Source organism: Mobula birostris, chromosome 2, assembly GCF_030028105.1.
Source record: "Mobula birostris isolate sMobBir1 chromosome 2, sMobBir1.hap1, whole genome shotgun sequence".
Lineage (NCBI taxonomy): Eukaryota > Metazoa > Chordata > Chondrichthyes > Myliobatiformes > Myliobatidae > Mobula > Mobula birostris.
In genome coordinates this window covers 26,773,859-26,794,664 of record NC_092371.1, presented here as the reverse complement: position 1 = coordinate 26,794,664, position 20,806 = coordinate 26,773,859, and the positions used below count along the sequence as shown (strand labels likewise).

Below are 20,806 nucleotides of genomic sequence, written 5' to 3'. Positions count from 1 at the left end.
GGTCTTACATAGCTGTAACATTACCTCACGGGTCTTGAACTCAATCCCATGGTTGATGAAGGTCAACATACCAAATGCCACCGACCTCCACACAGAATACGAACATCTACAACCACCTTTTGCCTTCTGTGGGCAAGCCAGTTCTGGATCCACAAAGCAAGGTCTCCCTGGATCCCATGCCTCCTTACTTTCTAAAGGAGTCTAGCATGGGGAACCTTATCAAATGCCTTACTGAAATCCATATACACTACATCTACTGCTCTACCTTCAATGCGTTTTGTTACATCCTCAAAGAATTCAATCAGGCTTGTAAGGCATGAGCTGCCCTTGACAAAGCCTTGCTGACTATCCATAATCACATTATGCCTCTCCAAATGCTCGCAAGTTCTGCCCCTCAGGATCTTCAACAGTTGGCCCATCACTGAAGTCAGACTCATTGGTCTATAATTTCCTGGTTATCTCTACTCCCTTTCTTGAACAAGGGAACAACATTTGCAACCTTCCAATCCTCCGGTACTTCTCCCATCTCTATTGATGATGAAAAGATCTCAAGAGGCTCAGCAATCTCCTCCCTCACTTCCCACAGTAACTTGGAGTATATCTTGTCCAGTCCCGGCAATTTATCTAACTTAATACTTTTCAAAAGCTCCAGCACATCCTCTTTCTTAATGTCTTTATGCTCAAGTGTTTCAGTCCTCTGTTAGTCATTCCCATAATTGCCAAAGTCTTTTTTCCTGGTGAATACTGAAGCAAAATATTCATGAAGTACCTCCTCTGACTCCATGCACACATTTCCACTATCATACCTGATTGGTCCTGTTCTCACACGATTCTTGCTCTTCACATACACTTTATCATGTCTCCTCTCATTCTACATCTACTTGAGCTAAGAAAGATGTAAGTCTTTCAATCTTTCTTCATAGTCCATACCCTGCAGACCTGGAATGAGTCCAGTTGTCCTTCTCTGAACACGCTCCAGTGCCTTCAGATCCCTCACAAAATATGAAGACCATAATTGTACACAGTACCCAAGGTGTGGCCTCACAGGTGCAATATACAGCTTAAGCAGAATGTCTCTGGACTTGAATGTCACTGAGCACATTATAGAGCCCAACTTTCCATTAGCCTTCCAAATTGCGTCTGTGCATTGTCTAGATGTGATGGTGATGAGTCTACCAGAATGCCAAATCCTTCTCATACAGTGCACTTTCCAAGTCAAGACACCCCCCCCGTATATTTATATTAATATTTCCATTTTCTATGTAATAGTTTACTTTTACTCACAATAAATTTCGTCTGCCATTTACCCACATCTGATTTTGTTTAGATCGAACTGTATTGATTTTGCTGCCTGAATGTTATCAGCCCATCCCCCTAATTTTGTGTCATCGGCAAACTTTACTAGTTTATTTATTATGCACTTGTATTGTTAACATAAATTAAAAACAGCAGTGGCCCTAAAACTGATCCCTGTGGAACCCCTCTTTTAACATCTTCTAGGTATGAAAATGATCCTCTCACTATAACTCAAACACAAGGAAATCCTGATGAAGGCTCTCGGCCCAAAACGTCAACTGTACCTCTCTCAGCATAACTCATTGTTTTTGAGCCAATTCTGCACCCATTCACACCTTACCCTGAATCTCTACCTCCTGTAATTTGATTATTAACTTCTTGTGAAGTACCTTGTCAAAAGCCTTGTGAAAATCCAAGTAAATGATATAAACTACTCTATTATCATAAATTTTAGTTACCTCTTCATAGAAATACACCATTTTAGGAAAACACAACTTTCCTTTCTGAAGCCATACTGGTTTTCTGCTAACATACCTGTTCTTATCAGCTGCTTTTCCCTCTCATTCATATGTTTGTTCTCCCAATCTGGAACATCTTAGGATGAAGTGCTGACCATTCTACTTACCAAGGGAGTTCTCCAACATGTCACCTCCAGCACAAGGGGCCCCAACATGCAGTACTTGACCACTGCGATTAGGAATCCCGCCTCTAGACTGCATTTCAGGAAATATGGTCTGGCTATCCTCCTCCTACCAGCAAACAGGCAGAGGCTAAAGAGCACGACTCCAGACACAAGGAAAACTAAGAGGCAGCTGTGGGACGCAGAGGAGCAGCTATGGGATTGCTTCAAGACAGTGGACTAGGCCACATTCAAGATCTCAGAGGATGTGAATGAATACACCATGGTTGTCATAGACTTTACAAATAGAGTCACAGACAAGTGTGTCCCCACAAAATAATTCAGGGTCTCCCCCAACCAGAAGCCCTGGATATACTATCAGATCCACAACCTACCGAGAGCCAGGTCAGTTGCATTCAGGTCTGACAACCAAGTAAAATACAAGATGCCTAGGTATGATCTCCCAAAAAAAAAAAAAAAAAAAACCATAACCACCTCACATGTGAAGTGGCAATTCTGGACCAAATTTCAATCAATGAAGGATGCTCAACAGCTGTGACAGGACTTGAATGCCATCATCTCCTACAAAGTGAAACCAGGCAACATAGGTGACCAGGTTTTACTCCCAGATGAGCTCAATGCCTTCTATGCTTGCCTTGACCATCAAAACATGAAGGAGCCTTCACGAACTCCTACAGCCCCCAATGATCCTGCTATTTCCATCTTTGAGGGCGACACGAGAGCATTCTTCAGGAGGGTGAACCCATGGAAGGCAGTCCAGCTGGCTGTACCAAAGACCTGTGCTGATGAACTGGCTGGAACGTTCACTGTTACCTTTAACCTCTGGCTTTTGCAGTCTGAGGTACCCACCTGCTTCAAGCAGTATTCAGTTATATTGGTGATTAAGAAGAACCAGCCTCAATGACCATCATCCAGTAGCACTTACAGCCACTGAGATGAAGTGCTTCGAGAGGTTGGTCACTGATCAATTTCAATTTGCCCACCATCACAACAGGACAACCATAGATGCCATTTCACTGGGTCTTCACTCAATCCTGGAATATCTAGACAACAAAGATGCATAAATCAGGATGCTCTTTATCGACTACAGCTTGGCATTCAATACTATCATCCCTTCAGAACTAATATGCTTCAAAGACCTTGGTCTCAACACCTCCTTGTGCAACTGAATCCGTGATTTCCTCACTTGCAGACCCCAGTCAGCTCAAATTGGGAACAACATCTCCGCCAAACCACCATCAGCACAGGTGCATCACAAGGCTGTGTGCTTAGACCCCTGCTCCACTTGTTTTACACTTCTGACTGTGGCGAAGTATAGCTCCGATGCCATATTCAAGTTTGCTGAGGATACCGCTGTCATTGGCTGAATCAAAGGGTGACAAATCCATATAGGAGGGAAATTGAAAATCTCACTCAACATCAGCAAGACCAAGGTGCTGATTATTAATTTCAGGAGAAGGAAGCCGGACGTCCATGACCGATCCCCCGACGAGGGCAGGGAGGTAGAAAGGGTCAGCAATTTTCAATTCCTCGCCGTTATCATTTCAGAGGGTCTGTCCTAGGCCCAGCACCTGAGTGCCGGTGCGAGAAACGGGGCTGAAGCATTCGTAAACATGTTCAGCAGCAAGTACTGAGTGGATGATCCATCTCGATCTCCTCGAGATCCCCATCATCACAGAAGCCAGTCTTCAACCAATTTAGTTCAGTTTTCATAATATCAAGAAATACTTGAGAGCACTAGATACAGCAAAGACTATAGAACTAGACCGATGCTGAAGGCCTGCACTCCAGAACTACCTTCACCACAGCTAGGCTGATCCAGGACCCACCCATCAATGTGAATATTTACCCAGGCATCTCCTGCTCAGGATGAATCCAAACGAATTACGGTCCCCTCAGCCCATTCTCAAAATGTTGGCAAGCATCACTGATATTCCCTTTGAGCACCATTTCCTCACCATAGTACTTCCACTCAGCCAGCACACAGGTGTCAGAAAAGGTTGTTCTAATTTAATCGTTCAGACGTTTCAAACCTCATGTCCCATTTCTGCCCACCATCTCAAGAGGCAAAACTTACTTGGCCGCAAGGAGCATGCTTTTCCGGCTGGCGATTTCATTCCGGTCTATGTGTTGTCGGGTCAGGTACTCTGCCGCTGCTTTCGCGGGGAACTCGGTCTCACAGACGTAACCAAAGTCACGGGCGAGGTGCACAGCTTCCCCTAGGGGCAAAGTATTACATCGAATTGGCAACAGGCAGATCCTAGACTTGGGTGTAGGTCTATAGGATATAGGGTGTAGTAGTACAGATCTTTAATTCCCCAAAAGTGGTGTCACAGATAGATAGGTTTGTAAAGAGCGCTTTCATAAATCAGAGTATTGAATACAGGAGTTGGGAATGTTATGGTAAGGTTATGCAAGATGTTGCTGAGGCCAAATTTAGAGTATTATGTGCAGTTCTGGTCACCTGCCTACAGGAAAAATATCCATAAGAGTACAGAGATGTTGCCGGCTCTTGAAGACCCGAGTTGCAGGGAAATGTCGAATAGGTTCGGACTTTATTCTCTGGAGCACAGGAGAATGACGGAACATTTTGATAAAGGTATACAAGATTCTTAACAGTGTGGAGGAGCAGAAGGATTTTGTGGTCCACAACCCTCAGGTGTATCACCTTGGTTAAGTTGGCACATGGTGTGTTGGCCTTCACTAATCGGGGATTGAGTTCGAGAGCCGTGAAGTAACGTTCAGCTCTACAAAAGTTTGGTTCGACCATACTTGGAGTGTTGTGCTCAGTTCCGGTCACATTACAGGAAAGATATGGAAGCTTTAGAGAAGGTGCAACGGTGCAACAGACATTTACTAGGATGTTGCCTAGATTGAGATTATTACTTAAGGATATGTTGAGTTAGCGCTTTTCTCTTTGAAGCAAAGAATAAGAAGTGTCCTGATAAAGGTGTATAACAGGCATTGATAGAATTGACAGCATCCCCCCCCCACCCCCGAGCGGAAACGGCCAGTAAGGGAGGGCATTACTTTAAAGTGTTTGGAGGAAAATATGGGGGGGTGGGGGGGGCGGTGGTGAGGAATGTCAGGAGTGTTTTTATTTTACAGAGATGGGTGCATGGAACACACTGCCAGGAGTGATGGTAGAGACAGGCACACGAAAAATGGAAGGCTATGTGGGAGGAAAGAGTTAGATTTATATTAGAGTAGGTTAAAAGGATCACCACAACCCTGTGAGCCAAAGGGCCTGTATTCTGCTGTACTGTTCCGTGTTCTATATGAATACGAGCTCTGTCCGGGTCAGTGTTTAGTCAGGAACGTTCCCAAGGAAGATCCTGGGAAATGGGCTCACCTCAGAGCAGAGATATTGCCCAGGCGTTCAATTCCCAAGTAAGTATAATGAGACCGACGTACCTTCCACAAGAGAAGTCAGTAGGGTCACATTGGCTGCTTTTCGTCTCCCAGCAGGAAGGTTTAAACCAATCTTGTCAAGCCTTTCCCGTAATGACCTTCCTCCATTTTTTGACTTCGCTCTGCAGGTAAAGCAATTTTGTAGGTTTATTTCTGAATGCCACAAAGTTTGTGCCATTTCACAAGAGGTGAGCTTGGACTGTCCCCCTTCTGCCCTGTGGGGCTCAGGACATGCCACTATGCTGCCAGTCCACCTCACCAAAAGCTGGGCTCAGTAAACCCATGATAGAGGGAATGACCAAAACTAGCAGCTGACAGCCTTATCACAAAGCAACACATTCTACTCATGAAACCAGACCCAACGATAGCCCCAAGATCAGCTCGTGTCCTCTATCTCTGCTCACACTTGCCTTGTAGAATAATAGGAGGATCTTCAAAAAATGGTTAATCACTAGCTCGGGCTTTTCTCTTCATAGTAAAGGAGGACGAGAGGCAACTTTTAAGGTGTTTTCCCCCAGGACAACAATGGCTAGTACCAGAGGGCATCGTTTTAAGGTGAGTGGAGGAAAGTTTAGGGGAGATGCCAGTTTCTTGTAAGCAAGAGTGGTGGGTGCCTGCAATGCACTGCCAGGGATGGTGATAGAGGCAGATATATTAGAGGCATTGAAGTGACTCTTAAGATAAGCACACGGATGAAAGAAATATGGAGGGCTATGTGAGAGGGAAGTGTTATACTGATCTTTGAGTCAGTTAAAAGGTTCGCACAACATTATGAGCCAAAGGGCCCCAAATTGTTTCATGTTCAATCTATATCCACATTTACACACGTTATAGCGGATTAGCAACGAAATCTGAGCGCTGTCAATGCACAAGTAATAAGGAACGACAGAATAAAAATGTAAGAGCCAGGAGGCCACTCAGCCCCTCATGCCTGCCCTCGCAGCAAGATCACGGCTGATCTTTACCGTACCACTATCTTTTGCACTAACCCCACATGCATTGATTGTATCTTTTCATATCTACCCAGGACCACAAACACTAACCAAAACAGTCAAAGCAATGGCCACCCCAGCAGAACGGTCACTACTTTTCTGATGAAAGCTCAAGAGCATCACATTTTCCCAGAACAATGGGCAACCGATCAACAAAAGTTCACATGGTAAGGGATTTTGTGATACCGACCTGGGGAGATTCTGTCTGTAACAGACTGGTTAGAAACATAGAAAACATACAGCACAATACAGGCCCTTTGGCCCACAAAGCCGTGCTGAACATGTCCCTACCTTAGAACTATCTAGGCTTTACCTATTGCCCTCTATGTTGAGCCCACTTGAAACGCCTCAGGATCTTTATGCAACCCAGACTGCTCGGGGGAATTTTACAGCACAGAATCAGACCCTTTGACCCTACAGATCACTGCTGCACATGACCTTTCTCCCATAATAATTCACAAGCCCTGGCCAGAATCCATTCCCTTCCTCAGGCCAGTTACTTCTAAATGAAGACATGACAGGGTTGTTTCAGAGAACATTTTGGTCCTCTCAAATTATCAAGATAGAAAATGAAGTTTAAACCAAAACAACAGATCCTGCCATATGTAAACTTTAAGGAAGTTCCTTCAGAGATTAATTCATCCCATTTCCCCTGCCTTTCAACACTTCTCTCTTTTTATCAATGATCTTTTATTAGCCGGGCCCCATTCCAAATCCTATTAAGTTATTGCAATTTCTTTACATTTTCTCTCATTCCTATGCCAATCAGGTTCTTTTATTCAACACCCTATCTTTGTTCAGAGGACAAACTCCACTTTGCCTACTCAAGATGTTATTGTCATTCTTCAGTACACTTATGTATAGGGGAACGAAATGATTGTTATTCTGGTTCCGATGCAGCATAACAAGCACAATAAAGTATAAAGAACACAAATAGAAAAGCAATCCTATAAAACACAATGTACAAGTAACTGTTCTAATCAGTATGCAGACTGATTGTATGTACTTCAAGTGACATTAGGTGACCTGTACATAGAGGAGAGGGGTGGAGGTGATCAGCCTGACAGCTTGGGGGAAAAGTAACTTTGAGTCCAGTGATCCTGGAATTTATTTATTTATAAAGCTACAGTGCAGAGTCAGACCCTTCGAGCCATGCTGTCCAGCAATCCCGATTTAATCCTTGCCTAATCATGGGACAATTACAATGATCAATTAACCTTTGCACTGTGGGAGGAAACCGGTCATAGGGAGATGGTACAAACTCCTTAGAGGCCGTGATGGGAATTGAACTCTGGTCACCTGTACTGCAAAGTGTTGTGCTAACCACTGCTGTACCGTGCTGGCCTAAATGGTTGCTGCAACCCACATGTCCTTTTTCATTTGTCCAATCAAAGCATTAACCCAGGCCCTTCTATTGCATTTCATGTGCCAATGCCAACAGGAGGTTGCAATATTATACAATCTTCCTTTTATAATCTTCCTACTCTTCTTTATTTACAAGTTTCACATTATTTACAGGTTTCAAAATTGTGCCAACTGCACCAACCCAACTTCTCGCCTTCAAAAGCAGCAGTCTCTTTGAACTGTTATTAAAGCACAATGGCTATTTGTCACTCGGTTTGCTCGGCCTTCAGGCTAATGCTGTTCATTATGTATGACAGGCAACAAGTTGATATTTTTGTTCCATAAAATACAATCAGAAGTCCATCTGCTTAACGTCACCTCGTCATTAACGAGTCAGAATTTCAGACAACTTTATGCAGCACTCCATGGGCTACATGTTTTGAGGTAGTTTTCTGGGTAGTATCAAATTGCTCAGACATTTCCTGCCCATTGCACTTGCTTTCATCAGACGTGGTGGAATGATTTCCTTCTCAGAGCAACCCTTGCTTTAAGCATTATTACGGAGGTCACTTTCATCCAACCCATACCTCACAAGGCATATGCCAACCAATCAGGTTCTGTGGTGCTGCTGTTTTCACTAGTTATGTGAATTAGAATCTCCCTAAACTGGTCTTAATCCAGTCTTGACAACTCGGCCCAGGAAGTTACGTCTTCCCTTTCAGCTTCTCTCCATCACTCATCTAATCTAACCCCAGCTACCCAAATCAAGGCTTCCAACAACCTGCCTCCCCACCAATCACATCTCATCCTCAGCCCATATATAGATTCCTCCCATTCCATAACATTAACCCTTCCTAATCCTCAGCCCAAACTTTACTAGCTTTCCTCCTCAAGCCCTGCACTAGCACAGCACACGGAAGTCCCCTGGCTTTATGCAAAGTTAATGCACTGAGACTGACGTCTCCAGCACCACAGGGTTTCCAAGTGCCGATCCCTCCACCCAAGTAGCTTTCTCCTTACTACCCAGCAGCTGACCTATGCACAAAGGGCACCAAGAAGATGCTAAGATTTATTCTCAATTCCATGCCTATTTAGTCAGGGACCCATGAATGGTCCACGAGTCCGTGAACACTACCTCACTGCTTTGATGTTCTTTCTGCACTAGAGTCATAGAACATTACAGCACAAAAACAGGCTATTTGGACCATCTAAACCATGTCAAACTATTCTCCAGTTTCATCGTCCTGCATCTGGCCCATCGCCTTCCCTACCTCTCCCATCCATGTACCTATCCAAACTTCTTAAATCGAGCCTGCATCCACTGGCAGCTCGTACCACACTCTCACCACCCCGAGTGAAGTTAACCTTCAGGTTCCACTTAAATATTTCCCCTTTCACCATTAACCCATAACCTCTAATTAGAGTCTCACCCAGCCTCAGTTGGAAAAGTCCACTTGCATTTACTAATTTACTTATATTTATATCTATTTTATACATTTCTTATTGCAACTTAGAGCAATATGTTAATATATATGTCTCTGCACTGCTGCAGCATAACAAATTTCATAGCATTTGTCAGATAATAAATCTGATTCTGATTAGTCTTCCCCAGGTTATTTGCATTTCACTTCCTGATTAATTGTTCCTACCACAGATGTTTAAAGGACCGGACTGTTTCCCAGATTTTTCCCCTCCCTTCTTACAGAACACTGATGTCACTGGGAGCAATCCAGTTCTTTGAAACTATTGCTGTGTCAAAGAGAAGCGAAAGATTGTAGAATGCACACTGCTCCTCTCCCACCTGGGTGATCATGGGGGTACTGCCAGCTTTGCTGGCACTACCACCATCTACCTTCAGCTGGCAGAGGCTGTGGGTTTGGGAGTGACTGTTTAAAACTACAGTTCAGATAGGTATCCCAGTTACCCTTGACTTCCACAACTTTGGCAAAGTTCTCTTTCTGAGCAAAACCATACAGTGTGTATTTACACTTTGGTCACACCTTCAGCCTCCTTCCAGGTGGCCCACTTGGGCAAAAACAGGTATACACACACACACACACACACACACACACACACACACACAACAGAGCAACCGAGCTAACTGTGCACTGTATGCACTTGCTCCACACGGACCCACTCTCCAACATCTCAGTTTTATGTAGCTGAGGATTATTGCAACTTCCAGTAATCCTCAGCAACATTCCACCCTTCCCCCTCCACCCCAAAATATGAAGAGCTGCTAATTCAATTCACACTTTTTGGCTGCTGTGTCAGCTTTGTGAAATACCAGACAAGCCTCATAAGAAAAGTGTTCTATTGAAATAAACCACTCTGACTGGTAGTGACTAAGAGCATAGGAATTCAAAAAAAAACAGGACAAGGCCTATCACGCTTGCATATCAGCCCAACCTACTGCCTTCTCATATACTTTAACTACCCCTGCCAACATTGATCTGCTATTCAAACACATCTGTAATTGTGTTGTTCATCAAACTTCCTCGGGAATGCCTCTTGCAACACAAAAGATAATCTCCAAATCCAGCTATATTATGCTTAGATTGTGACCCTTGGGATTTGAGCCAGTGACAACAGTGAATGATTTGCTTAGATTGGTTTTGTTGATGGAACTAACCTTGCCTTTTCAGCACTTATTTATATTCCTGTATTGGAGACTGCGTTAAATCCCCATCAAGAGCAAGACTTTAGTGATTTAAAAAAAACAGCAGCCACCTGCTGGAAATTTCTGAAATTTGCTAACAGCCCATTTAAAGAGCACACTTCAAGAATAAAGTTCAAAGTAAATTTATTATCAAAGTACATGTCACCATATACAACCCTGAGATTCAATTTCCTGTGGGCATACTCAATAAATCCATAATGGAATAATAACCATAACAGAATCAATGAGAACGCACCAACCTGGGTGTTCAACCAGTGTGCAAAAGACACAAGCTGCACATACAAAGAGAAAGAAAGAAAGAAATAGTAATTAATAAATAATGAGAACATGAGATGAAGAGTCATTGAAAGTGAGTTCATAGGTTATGCGAACAGTTCAGAGATGGAGCGAGCGATGTTCTTCCCTCTGGTAGTTCAAAGACTGATGGTTGAGAAGTAATAACTTCCTGAAGCTAGTGGTGAGAGTCCTGAGGCTCCTGTACCACCACCTGTATAGTACTGTAATTTTATCTATTGCACAATACTGTCACAAAAAAAAAACAAATTTCATGTCACGAGGGATGAAGAAGCTGGTTCTGATATGGGTCTCTATCATGAACTGCGAGTGAAAAGGGGTTAGGGAGTGGGGAATCATGGTTGGGAAAAAGGGGAAAGGGAGGGGAGGGAGCAGGAAGGACCAGAGAGGCCTTCGATAACTATTAATAAATCAATTGTTTGGAATCAGATTACTTTGCCTCGTGTCTCAGGACTGACGTCTGCACCCACACGCCCCCAACCCGACACCCCTCTGCTAGTTGTCCCACACTCCTCCCAAGACACTCCACCCTCACCATTCCCAACATCCTGACTTGGTGTGCCTTTTGTTTTAAAATATATAGGGCAGGGCGCCTCTACAACCCACACCTCCAATCTCTTCTCATTGATTGGAACAGTACAGTGCAAGGCACAAAAAAATTACTAAGTTACAGTAATAAATAAATAAAAATAGTGGTCATGGTCTGTTCTGAAATCTGATGGCAGAGGGGAAGAAGCTGCTCCTAAAACATTTGAGTGTCTTCAGACTCCTGATCTTCTCCTTGATGGTAGCAATGAGAAGAGGCATTTCCAAGATGGTGAGGGTCCCTAATGATGGATGCCATCATCTTGAGGCATCGCCTATTGAAGATGTCCTCAACAGTGGGGAGAACCAGGGCCCATGATGGAGCTGGCTGAGTTTACAATCCTCTGCAGCTTTTTCTGATCCCGTGCATTGTCCCTTCCACAGCAGACAGCAATGTAACCGGATTTTCACTACACAAGCGTAGAAATTAGCTAGGATGTTTGGTTGTATACAGAATTGCCTCAAACTCCAAATAAAAGAGCATAAAATGCATCCACAGTTTGGATCTAGGTTAGATCTATGAAGATGCTGACACCCAGAAACTTGAAACTGCTCCTCCTTTCCATTGCAGACCCTTTGAGGATTGGTGTGCGTTTCCTTGACTTCCCCTTCCTGAAGCTCATGATCAGTTTCTTGGTCTTGCTCGTGTTGAGTGCAAAACCACTCAACCAGCCATTCTCACTCCTGTACGCTTCCTCGTCACCATCTGAGATTCTGCTAACAGCAGTTGTGCCACCAAATTTACAGATGGTGCTCACGTATGCATAGCCACACAGTCGTGGCTGTACAGAGAGTAAAGCAGCAGGCCAAGCACACATCCTTGAGGTGTGCTTGTGTTGATTAACGAGGAGGAGAAAGGCTAATCTATGATCCAGGCTGACTGTCTCCCAACCAGAGGTTGGTCAGATAACTGGTCACTGTAGATTGTGCCTCATGTGTAGTTGAGTGGTTGTCTGGAGGGAGTCAATGGGAATGCGGGAAATGACACGATTAGTGTTGACATGTGCTCAATGATCGATGGACTCAATGGGCCAGAAATAGTGGCAGTACAGCCTCCCAAGTGTGGTGAACCAGGTCCAACTAATTCACCCTTCGATCAACCAGTCCGACCCTGTCAGGCTGCTTGCCCAACACCCAGTCCCAAAGCTGTTTAAACTGCAGCCAAGCAAACATTGGAACAACTGAAACTATTGTTTTGGACTCCACCAGTTCCCAGATTCTGTCCCTCTCACTGGCAAGCAGCTGAAGTTTACCGGACTGTCAGCAAAATGGTTTTATAAAGAACTCGGGCGTGTTTCTAACCACACATCACTACTCCCACTCTCAAAAACTAACCAACTATATCCACCCCACGCCCACCCGATCTGCTGATGAAACCTTTATCCGAGCACCTGGGTGTGATTGTCAAAAACACTCCCATCTTCTACAAATACCTGGACTCACTTCAAATCTCCTTCACCCAGGCTAACTCACAGTGGCATTTGCTCAGGGCCCTCATCTTAAACCCTTGATTTCTATCATTCACACTACCATCACCCCCTGCCACAATTATCCTTTGCCCACCACCCTCTGACACTAAGCACCTCCTTAGCTCGTTTTTGCTGACCCCTTTCCCATTCACTATGGTCTGACAGTGGTTCTCAGAATGTCTGAATTAGAGGCTGCAGCCCCTGAGCTCCTTCAACCTGCTTCTCTATTTCACATGCTCATCACATTCCATCACCTCCGGCACCCCCATCTTTAATTTCTCCACAACAATTCTGAGGCTCCAACTTATCAATGCATCTGGAAATCCCAGCACATCAAGACATTCTCATTTATCCACAGCACGTTATGTCTTCAAAGAATTAATGAACTGGTCAAATGTGACACCCCTTCCACTAAACCGTGTTGACTTGGCCCAGTTACCTTTAGTTTTCCCAGTACTTTATTACAACTTTTAATAATTGTCTCTAACATTTCACCCCCCCCCAGATGAATACTGAGCTAACTGCTGTTTCTCCATCATCAACCTTACTTGAATAACGGAGTTCACTTTGCTCCTTCCAATCTAATGGAATCTTGTCCAATCTAGAGAACAGTGGAAGATTAAACTAATGCATCATTGACCCCCAATGGCCAATTTCCTTTCCCACTGCACAATACAAGACCAAGTATAGCTCGTTATCTGGTTGGTTCTGGAGAATGCTGACCCAAAAAAACTAGCAAAAACCCTTCATAAGCTCCTCAGTCCATTGCAGTTTTTCAATCTACACACATCACCACACCTTTAATAGGGTCTATTACTTCTGCTGTTATACTGCATCCTGTGGTGGGGTTACAGGTAGAGGGGTCCGACCGTGACGCAATGTCACACCTCCGCCGAACTGCTTGTACAACCCGATTTCCCGATCCAAAGCCATCCCTCCATTTAAGACAATTTTGAATTAACATCCTCTTAATAACTCCCCCTTTCTGCTCTTGCCTGCATTCAGATCCCCTCCCACGCTCCGGCAAGGGTCAACACATTCACCCATTAGTGGTTACCACTCCTGGAACCATGTTAAATTGAGACCCGTCACCCCAACACAAAGAACAACATTTTACAAAGAGCAGAAAGCTCTCATTTGAGAGGCATGATAACAGAGCAGTTAATATAATGCCATTAAAGCATAGGCAACTGGGGGTGTGGGGGGGGGGGTCACTTCCTGCCGCTGCTTGTGGAGTTTGTATATTTCCCCCCCCCCCCCCCCATGGCAGGGCTTTCCTCTGGGTGCTGCAGTTTTCCCCCACCTTCCAGAGACATACGGGTTAGTAGGCTAGTTGGGTGGCACGTGCTCATTAAGCTTGTTACCATGTTGTAACTCTAAAATTAAAAAATAATCGTCTTTTTTTCTGCAGATACCACAAAACCCCTGCTGCTTGACATATTACAAGGCAAAATAGTCAAACAGGGTCCACAAGTTCAGCTCCTACAGTTAAGTCCTTAGAATCCAGACTGACACTGCCCTGCGGTACAGGCAGTAGTCCAGGTTACAGATGGGAGCAAAGCCTGTCAAATGTCACAGACTATTGAGCACATTAGTCAAAGAGTGGTGCACAGAGGCACTCAGCAGGTTATTTAAAGATTATTTAAGGATTTATTTAAAGATACAGCATAGTAACAGGCTGCTTAGGCCCATGCCGCCCACTAACGCCCATAGTAACCAATCAGGTTAACCAATTAACCTGCTAACCCGTACGTCCTTGGAGTGTGGGAGGAAACTGGAGCACCTGGAGGAAACCCACACATACAAACCTTACACAGACAGCAGCAGAATTGAACACAGATCGCTGGTGTTGTGACAGCATTACGCTAACCACTGCAGTACCATGCTGGCCGTTCCGATGTGGGCTGAGGCCCTTCATCAGGACTGGAAAGGAAAGATAAGAAACTTTTCTTCACATATCACCCACTGCATTCCAAAGCCAGCTCACTGACTCAGTGTCACACATTCACTTGATATGTCACAGCACCATTCATGCGTGCCCATACCCATTTGTACTGTTGCATTCCTCAGTTTTGAAGTAGTTCACCCCCCCGCCCCCCGCCAACAGGACACAGGAATGAATTAACCATTGACGCCCACTCACCTTCGCAGAACACCCCCGAGAAGGGAGGCGTTGAGACACTCAGGGGGGGCGAGGCGTCTCTGAACCTCGGCCACCGTCACCTTGTACTTTGATGTGGAGCTGAGGAGGGAGAGCCGGCCGGGGACTGAGCAAAACACCTCATTGAGGTTTGTGACGCCACCGATCAGACTGTCCTTCTGATATGAGAGTGCCGAAAGTGCCATGCCCCTGGGTATTGTCACCGGTCCTTGGGAAGGGAGAAGAGTGAAGGCCAGGTTAGTCAAAGAACACTCAAAATTCAGATGGGCAGACAATGAAAAGCTGTGCACTTTTACACATTGCCAGCATATGGTCAAAGACAAAACCAGGAGTACATAGAACAACAGAACAGTACAGGCCCTTCCACCCATGTTGTGTTGACCTTTTAACCTACTCTTAGATTAACCTAACACTTCTCTCCTACATAGCCTTCCACTTTTCCATCTATGCATCTAAGACTTTCCTGAATTTATCTGCCTCTAGCACCAGTTACTGCCAGGGCATTCCACAACCCCACGATTCTGTTTAAAAATATAACTTTATCATCCCCTCTATACTTTCCTCCAATGATCTTAAAATTGTGCCACTTTGTATCAAATCACTTCCACTCTTGGAAAACATCTCCACACTATTCAATCTATGCCTCTTAGCTTGTGAACCTCTACCAAGATACCTCTCACCTCTATCTTTGCTCCAGAGAAAAGCCCTAGCTCACGCAACCTATCCTTATAAGACAAGTTCTCTAATCCAGGCAGCTTTCCTGGTAAATCTTCTCTGCACCCTCGCTAAAGTAACTACATCATTCCTATAACAAAACAACCAGAACAGAACACAATATTCCAAGTGTGGTCTAACCATCTATTACCTTAAAGGCCAACATGCAATACACCTCAACAACCCTATCAGCTTGTGCAGGAGCCCCAAGATCCCGGTTTCTTCACACTAAGTATCCTGCTTTCAGCCCTGTACTCTGCCTTCCAATGTGACCTTTCACAGCAACTCACTTCACAATTTTCCATCTGCCATTTCTCAGCTCAGCATCCTGTCAATGGTCCAAGAGAACAAACCCTAAAAAATTAAATGCAGCACAACTTTGAGTGTTGGAACACAGGTAAAAGTTTAAATGGCATGTTGCATTATGGGGGTACATGTGCACGTGTGTTGTTACAGCAGATCCAGGGGTAGAAACCTCCTGACACTGGTGGAAGTGGACTGCCTGTGGCTATTTTGGGCAGCGGCTGAGCAAACACGAACAGCTCCCTGTCAGCTGGATCAGGTAAGGTGTTAGGACAGGGACTCTTCCAGGGCAGGGGTGAAAGGGAACAAGGCAACCCTACTCTCCCAGCTTTGGGCTGAGTGTCTTCATCTTCACAGCCCAATCCAAGCTACAGAGTGGGAAAAGAAACACTGCGGATCTCAACGCGAGTCTGGACAATGCCAGAAGGTACAAGTTGTGAAGAATGTTTATGTACCTTAAGCTGCTTTCCCCCCGCCCCACTCTCCCCTTCCTCAAAGTTGCCTGTTCACCGCTAAATTACCACTAATAGCAATCACCGCTAAATTACCACTAATAGCAAACAGTCAATATTTTCACCAGTGTAGGGTCAACCCAGTTGTTCCTGACTCGTGTCTCCTCCATCCTGACCTTGGGCATTGAGTAGGTGAAGGTTCACCCTTCCAGCTGTCTGGGATTGCTCAGATCCCAAGCTGGTAGGTTAATGGGGCTGCATATATTATACTGGACATACCCCTGATACAAGTTGCTGAGAAGCTAACGAGCACGCAAGACCAAGAAATAGGAAGAATACAAATGAGATCGAGAGAGATGCTACAGATTCAAAGGGCTAAATGGCTTCCTTTTTGCTTCCTGAACCAAAGTATGCTTCCTTCTTCCTCTTGACTAGATGTTCCACCTTTCTGGTCAACCATGCCTTTCCCTGCCTCAAAGGGATCATAATTCATCTTCCCAATTAAATCCTATACTGTCTGTTTCTATCCTTATCCATTGCTATGCTAAAGGTCAGGGAGGCGTGCTTCACCACCTCTGAAATTCTCACCTACTGAGAGATCTGTCACCTGACCAGGTTCATTGCCTAGTACTGTACTACATGAAGTATGGCCTCCCCTCTGGTGCACCAGGAATCCACTCTTGGCAAACTTAAATCCTGTCCCATCTAAACCTTTACATTTTTACACCAATCAATTTAGGGAAGTTGAAGTCACCCATGACAACCCTGTTGTTTTTGCAACTTTCTGAAAACTGCCACCTGCTCTGCTCCTCAGTGTCCTAGGTAAAAGGAATATCAATAAACTGTCTCCTCCACAAGATTAAAGGAGCTTTGAGGTCAAGTGTCCAACATTCCTCCTACACATTTCTGGGTCCAAGAGGAGCATTAGGCAGCATACAAGGAGCTCCTTGTTCTTCTCCATACAGAGTTAGAGTCCAGGCTGGCCCATAGGACACAGTTTAATATTGCATTACTGGGACAGCATACTAACTCCCAAGTGAGACACCAGAGAGTAGGATTTACATACTACACCTTACTCAGGAATAACAGAATCAGGTTTAGTATCACCAGCATTATGAAATTTATGGCAACAATACATGATAAATAAACAAAAAACTCAATTACAGCAAGTGTACATAATGCTCTACTCGCATTATCAGCCAAGTAATTCATCCCTTTGGACGGTTCCTTCATATACAAATATCTTCAAATCCCTGAGTGCCACAGTAAAGGGTACGAGCATTTAGAGCCTGGACAAAGGACTGGCAATGCAAGGGTGTTGTGGGTGGTGATGTGTCCATGTACACATGGCCATCAACATTGCTGCTGGGAGAGGCTGTAGCTTTGGGAACGACGGTTTAGAAATGGCAGATCAAATTTTACAAACAAAACAGACCTCGGCCACAGCATGCTATGAGTGAACATTTCCGATCGTGCTGGGAGGTCGGGCTTCATGCCCTGGATGGTGTGAGCTTCTCGAATGGTGGAGCTGCTCCCATCCAGGGAAGTGGAATGTATTCGGCCACATTTCTATCTTGTACATGGTGGAAAGGCAGGTGGGTGCAGGAAAGCAACTACTTGCCACAGGATACTCAACTTCAGGCCCATTCTGTAGCCACCATATTATCAACACAGTAACGTAGAGATCAGCAGAACATTATTCCAGCGCCAGTGACCAGGTTCAACTCCACCACAGCCTGTGAGGAGTTTGTATGTTCTCCCTGTGACTGCACAGATTTCCTCCGGGTGCTCCAGTTTCCTCCCACATTCAAGACTTATGGGTTGGTAGATCAATTCTTCACATGGTTGTAACCAAGCAAGATGGACTTGAACCAGAAACCATACTGTATTTATAAATAGCTACATAAAAATGGTGACTGGTCCAATGGAATTCATGATAGTCGACGACAGGAATGACATTGAATGTCAAAGGTAGGAGATAGGACTCTTTTTGGAGGTGGTCACTGTGGCACTTTTGTAACACGAATCAGCCCACGTCTGAATATCACTCTGGATTTTACTATATGCAGACATGGGTTGCCTTGTTTGCCGAGGAGCTGACAAAGGACATGAATATTTTGTACTTGTTCGCAAACATCCACAGTTTGAACTTGCTGTTGGAGAAATGGTAGGTTGATGAGATAGCTGAAAGTGGTTGGGACATGGGACATGACTCTGTGGCCCAGGATAAATGATCTGCCACAAGCAGAGTCTTCTTGCTTTGTACGAAGTACAACTAGAACAGTTTCCTCTTGATACGCTTTGACCCCAGTTTTACCAGCTACAGCATTTGATGCCACCATGGTCAAGGACAGACACTGTGCCCTCACCTATGGGATTCAGTTCTTTGCACCACATTTGGATAAAGTACATGATGAGGCGGCAATAGTCCTGGTGACAACCCACCTGGGTGATGTCCGATTTCCATCACTTTGCACGTGATTGACAGAAGATTGACCAGTCAGTAATTCCCGCATTCAATTTGACTTTTTGTTAATGAAACAGATATAAAGGTAAATTTTCCACGATGCTAGGTAGCTGCCAGTAATGTAACTATACTGGAATACAAGTTGGATCACACATTAGAGATTGCATACAATTCCATCTTCTTTGCTACAAAAATAATAAAGTCTGGAAGAAACTGCAGCAAGGACATACAAAGCTGTTTCTCTGAATATGAGGATTAGCTCTCAGGAAGGATTGAGTTGGTGATATTCTATTTCTCAGGTAGAGTCAACAAACTTTGAAGAGGACTTTTAAAGTAATTAAGTTTGATAGGGTTAGTGGGAAGAAACACTATCCAGAACAAAGCAAAGAGAGTGCAGTCACAATTCAAAGAATTTTAGGAAAAATTTCATAACGAGGTGCAAATGAAAAGCTCACTGAACATCTACAATAAAGCCTTTTTAAAAAAATGGACCTTATTGAAATAACTGGGATGCTAACCTCCGGCTATCATTCCTGTAAACACTATTCACATCTCAGCACAAATCTATTGCTATTATAGTCTTTGTATTAATCAATCAATCAAAAGCAAATCAACAAATCAGAAAATGCTCATAGCATTTATCTAGCCTCTTTCAAAACTTCAAGACAGTTGCTTGCAGCAAATTAGCACTTCTGTGTTTGAACTGGGGAGCAGGGGAGAGAGAGAACTCTGGGAATGGGACTGATGAGAATACTCAGAGCTAGCAAGGACTAAATGGGCAGAATGGCCTTCTATCTCATAGAAAAATGAATATGGTAATAAATTGTTCTACAGGAAATGTAAAAATTGACATACAGCATGATAAAGACATATCACTCAAAACTCTAAGAGCCAGTATAGATTTGATAGATCAAATTCCCTCCAATGTCTTACAAAAATATGGGGAAAAAATTATCACAAGCATTGAAAACGAGTTATGTACTCTCAGGTGAAAATACATAGCAAAGAGCTAAAATGCTCCCTTCCTGGGTTAAAATGTTAACCTCTGTATAAGCATGTATTTCTCTATTGAGGCATGGAATTCATGAGCACTCTGTGAACAATATTATCCAAACCCATGAAAACCTACTGCATGACAAGTTTTAATAAGGGTTGCAAGTTCCCAAGGTCTCAAACTACCAAATTACTGGTGTGTGAAAAAGTCACCAATTTCACAGCCAAGATAACTATCTATGAAGATGGTTGGAGTTAATTAGGCTGCATATACAAAGTGTTAAATAACTACACCACTTACAAAACAAGGTGTTCTCAATGAGAAACTCACCACAATTACTGCACTGGGAAAGTTCTGCCTAGTCACACAATCCAGACAGCCATCCTTAACCAGTTTTGAAAGAGCGCGATGCTCCTCTGGGGCATAGAAATCTAACAAATTCCTTCCTCCCCACCACTACCAGTTAGCATCCAGCCTACTGGATCAATATGGTGGCTCAGTGAATACAGGGCAAAGTTGTAGTTGCAGCTGGTGGTATCACTTCTTGGCAGACAAGAGAGGGAAGAAAAGTAGGGAATATGCCTAAATGATCAGGGAACAGAGGAGGGAAACATGCACATCCAGCCTTTCTGTTTTAAGCAGATAGACACAGCCCAAGCCATAGAGAAATACTTGTCCCACCAAGACTGCACAGACAATTAAGTTCAAAGTAAACATATGTCACCATATACAACCCTGAGATTCTTTTCTTACAGGCATACTCAGTAAACCCAAGGAACAATAGAATCAAAGATCCAACCAACAGGATGGACAACCCATGATGCAAGAGTCAACTGCAAATTCAAAAGAAAAATAAATAAAAACTATCAAGAACATGAGATAAAGTCTTCTCCATGGGAATAGTTCAGTGATGGGGCAAGTGGAGTTGAGTCAATTTATCCCCTCTGGTTCAAGGGCTTGATGGTTGGGAGGTTATAACTGTTCTTGAACCTAGTAGTGTGGAC

At 44.0% G+C, this 20,806-nt stretch overlaps 1 protein-coding gene across 1 annotated transcript in view; it reads right to left on the bottom strand.

Moving 5' to 3' along the window:
• Positions 1–20,806, bottom strand: part of tfap2c (transcription factor AP-2 gamma (activating enhancer binding protein 2 gamma)) — a 51,440-nt gene that overhangs the window by 4,358 nt on the left and 26,276 nt on the right. The window contains exons 4-6 of the mRNA XM_072239067.1: positions 14,855–15,080; positions 5,351–5,469; positions 4,014–4,155 (exon numbers count right to left, since the gene is read on the bottom strand). Of these exons, the coding sequence (XP_072095168.1) occupies positions 4,014–4,155; positions 5,351–5,469; positions 14,855–15,080 (487 nt within the window). The remainder of the gene's footprint in view (positions 1–4,013; positions 4,156–5,350; positions 5,470–14,854; positions 15,081–20,806) is intronic.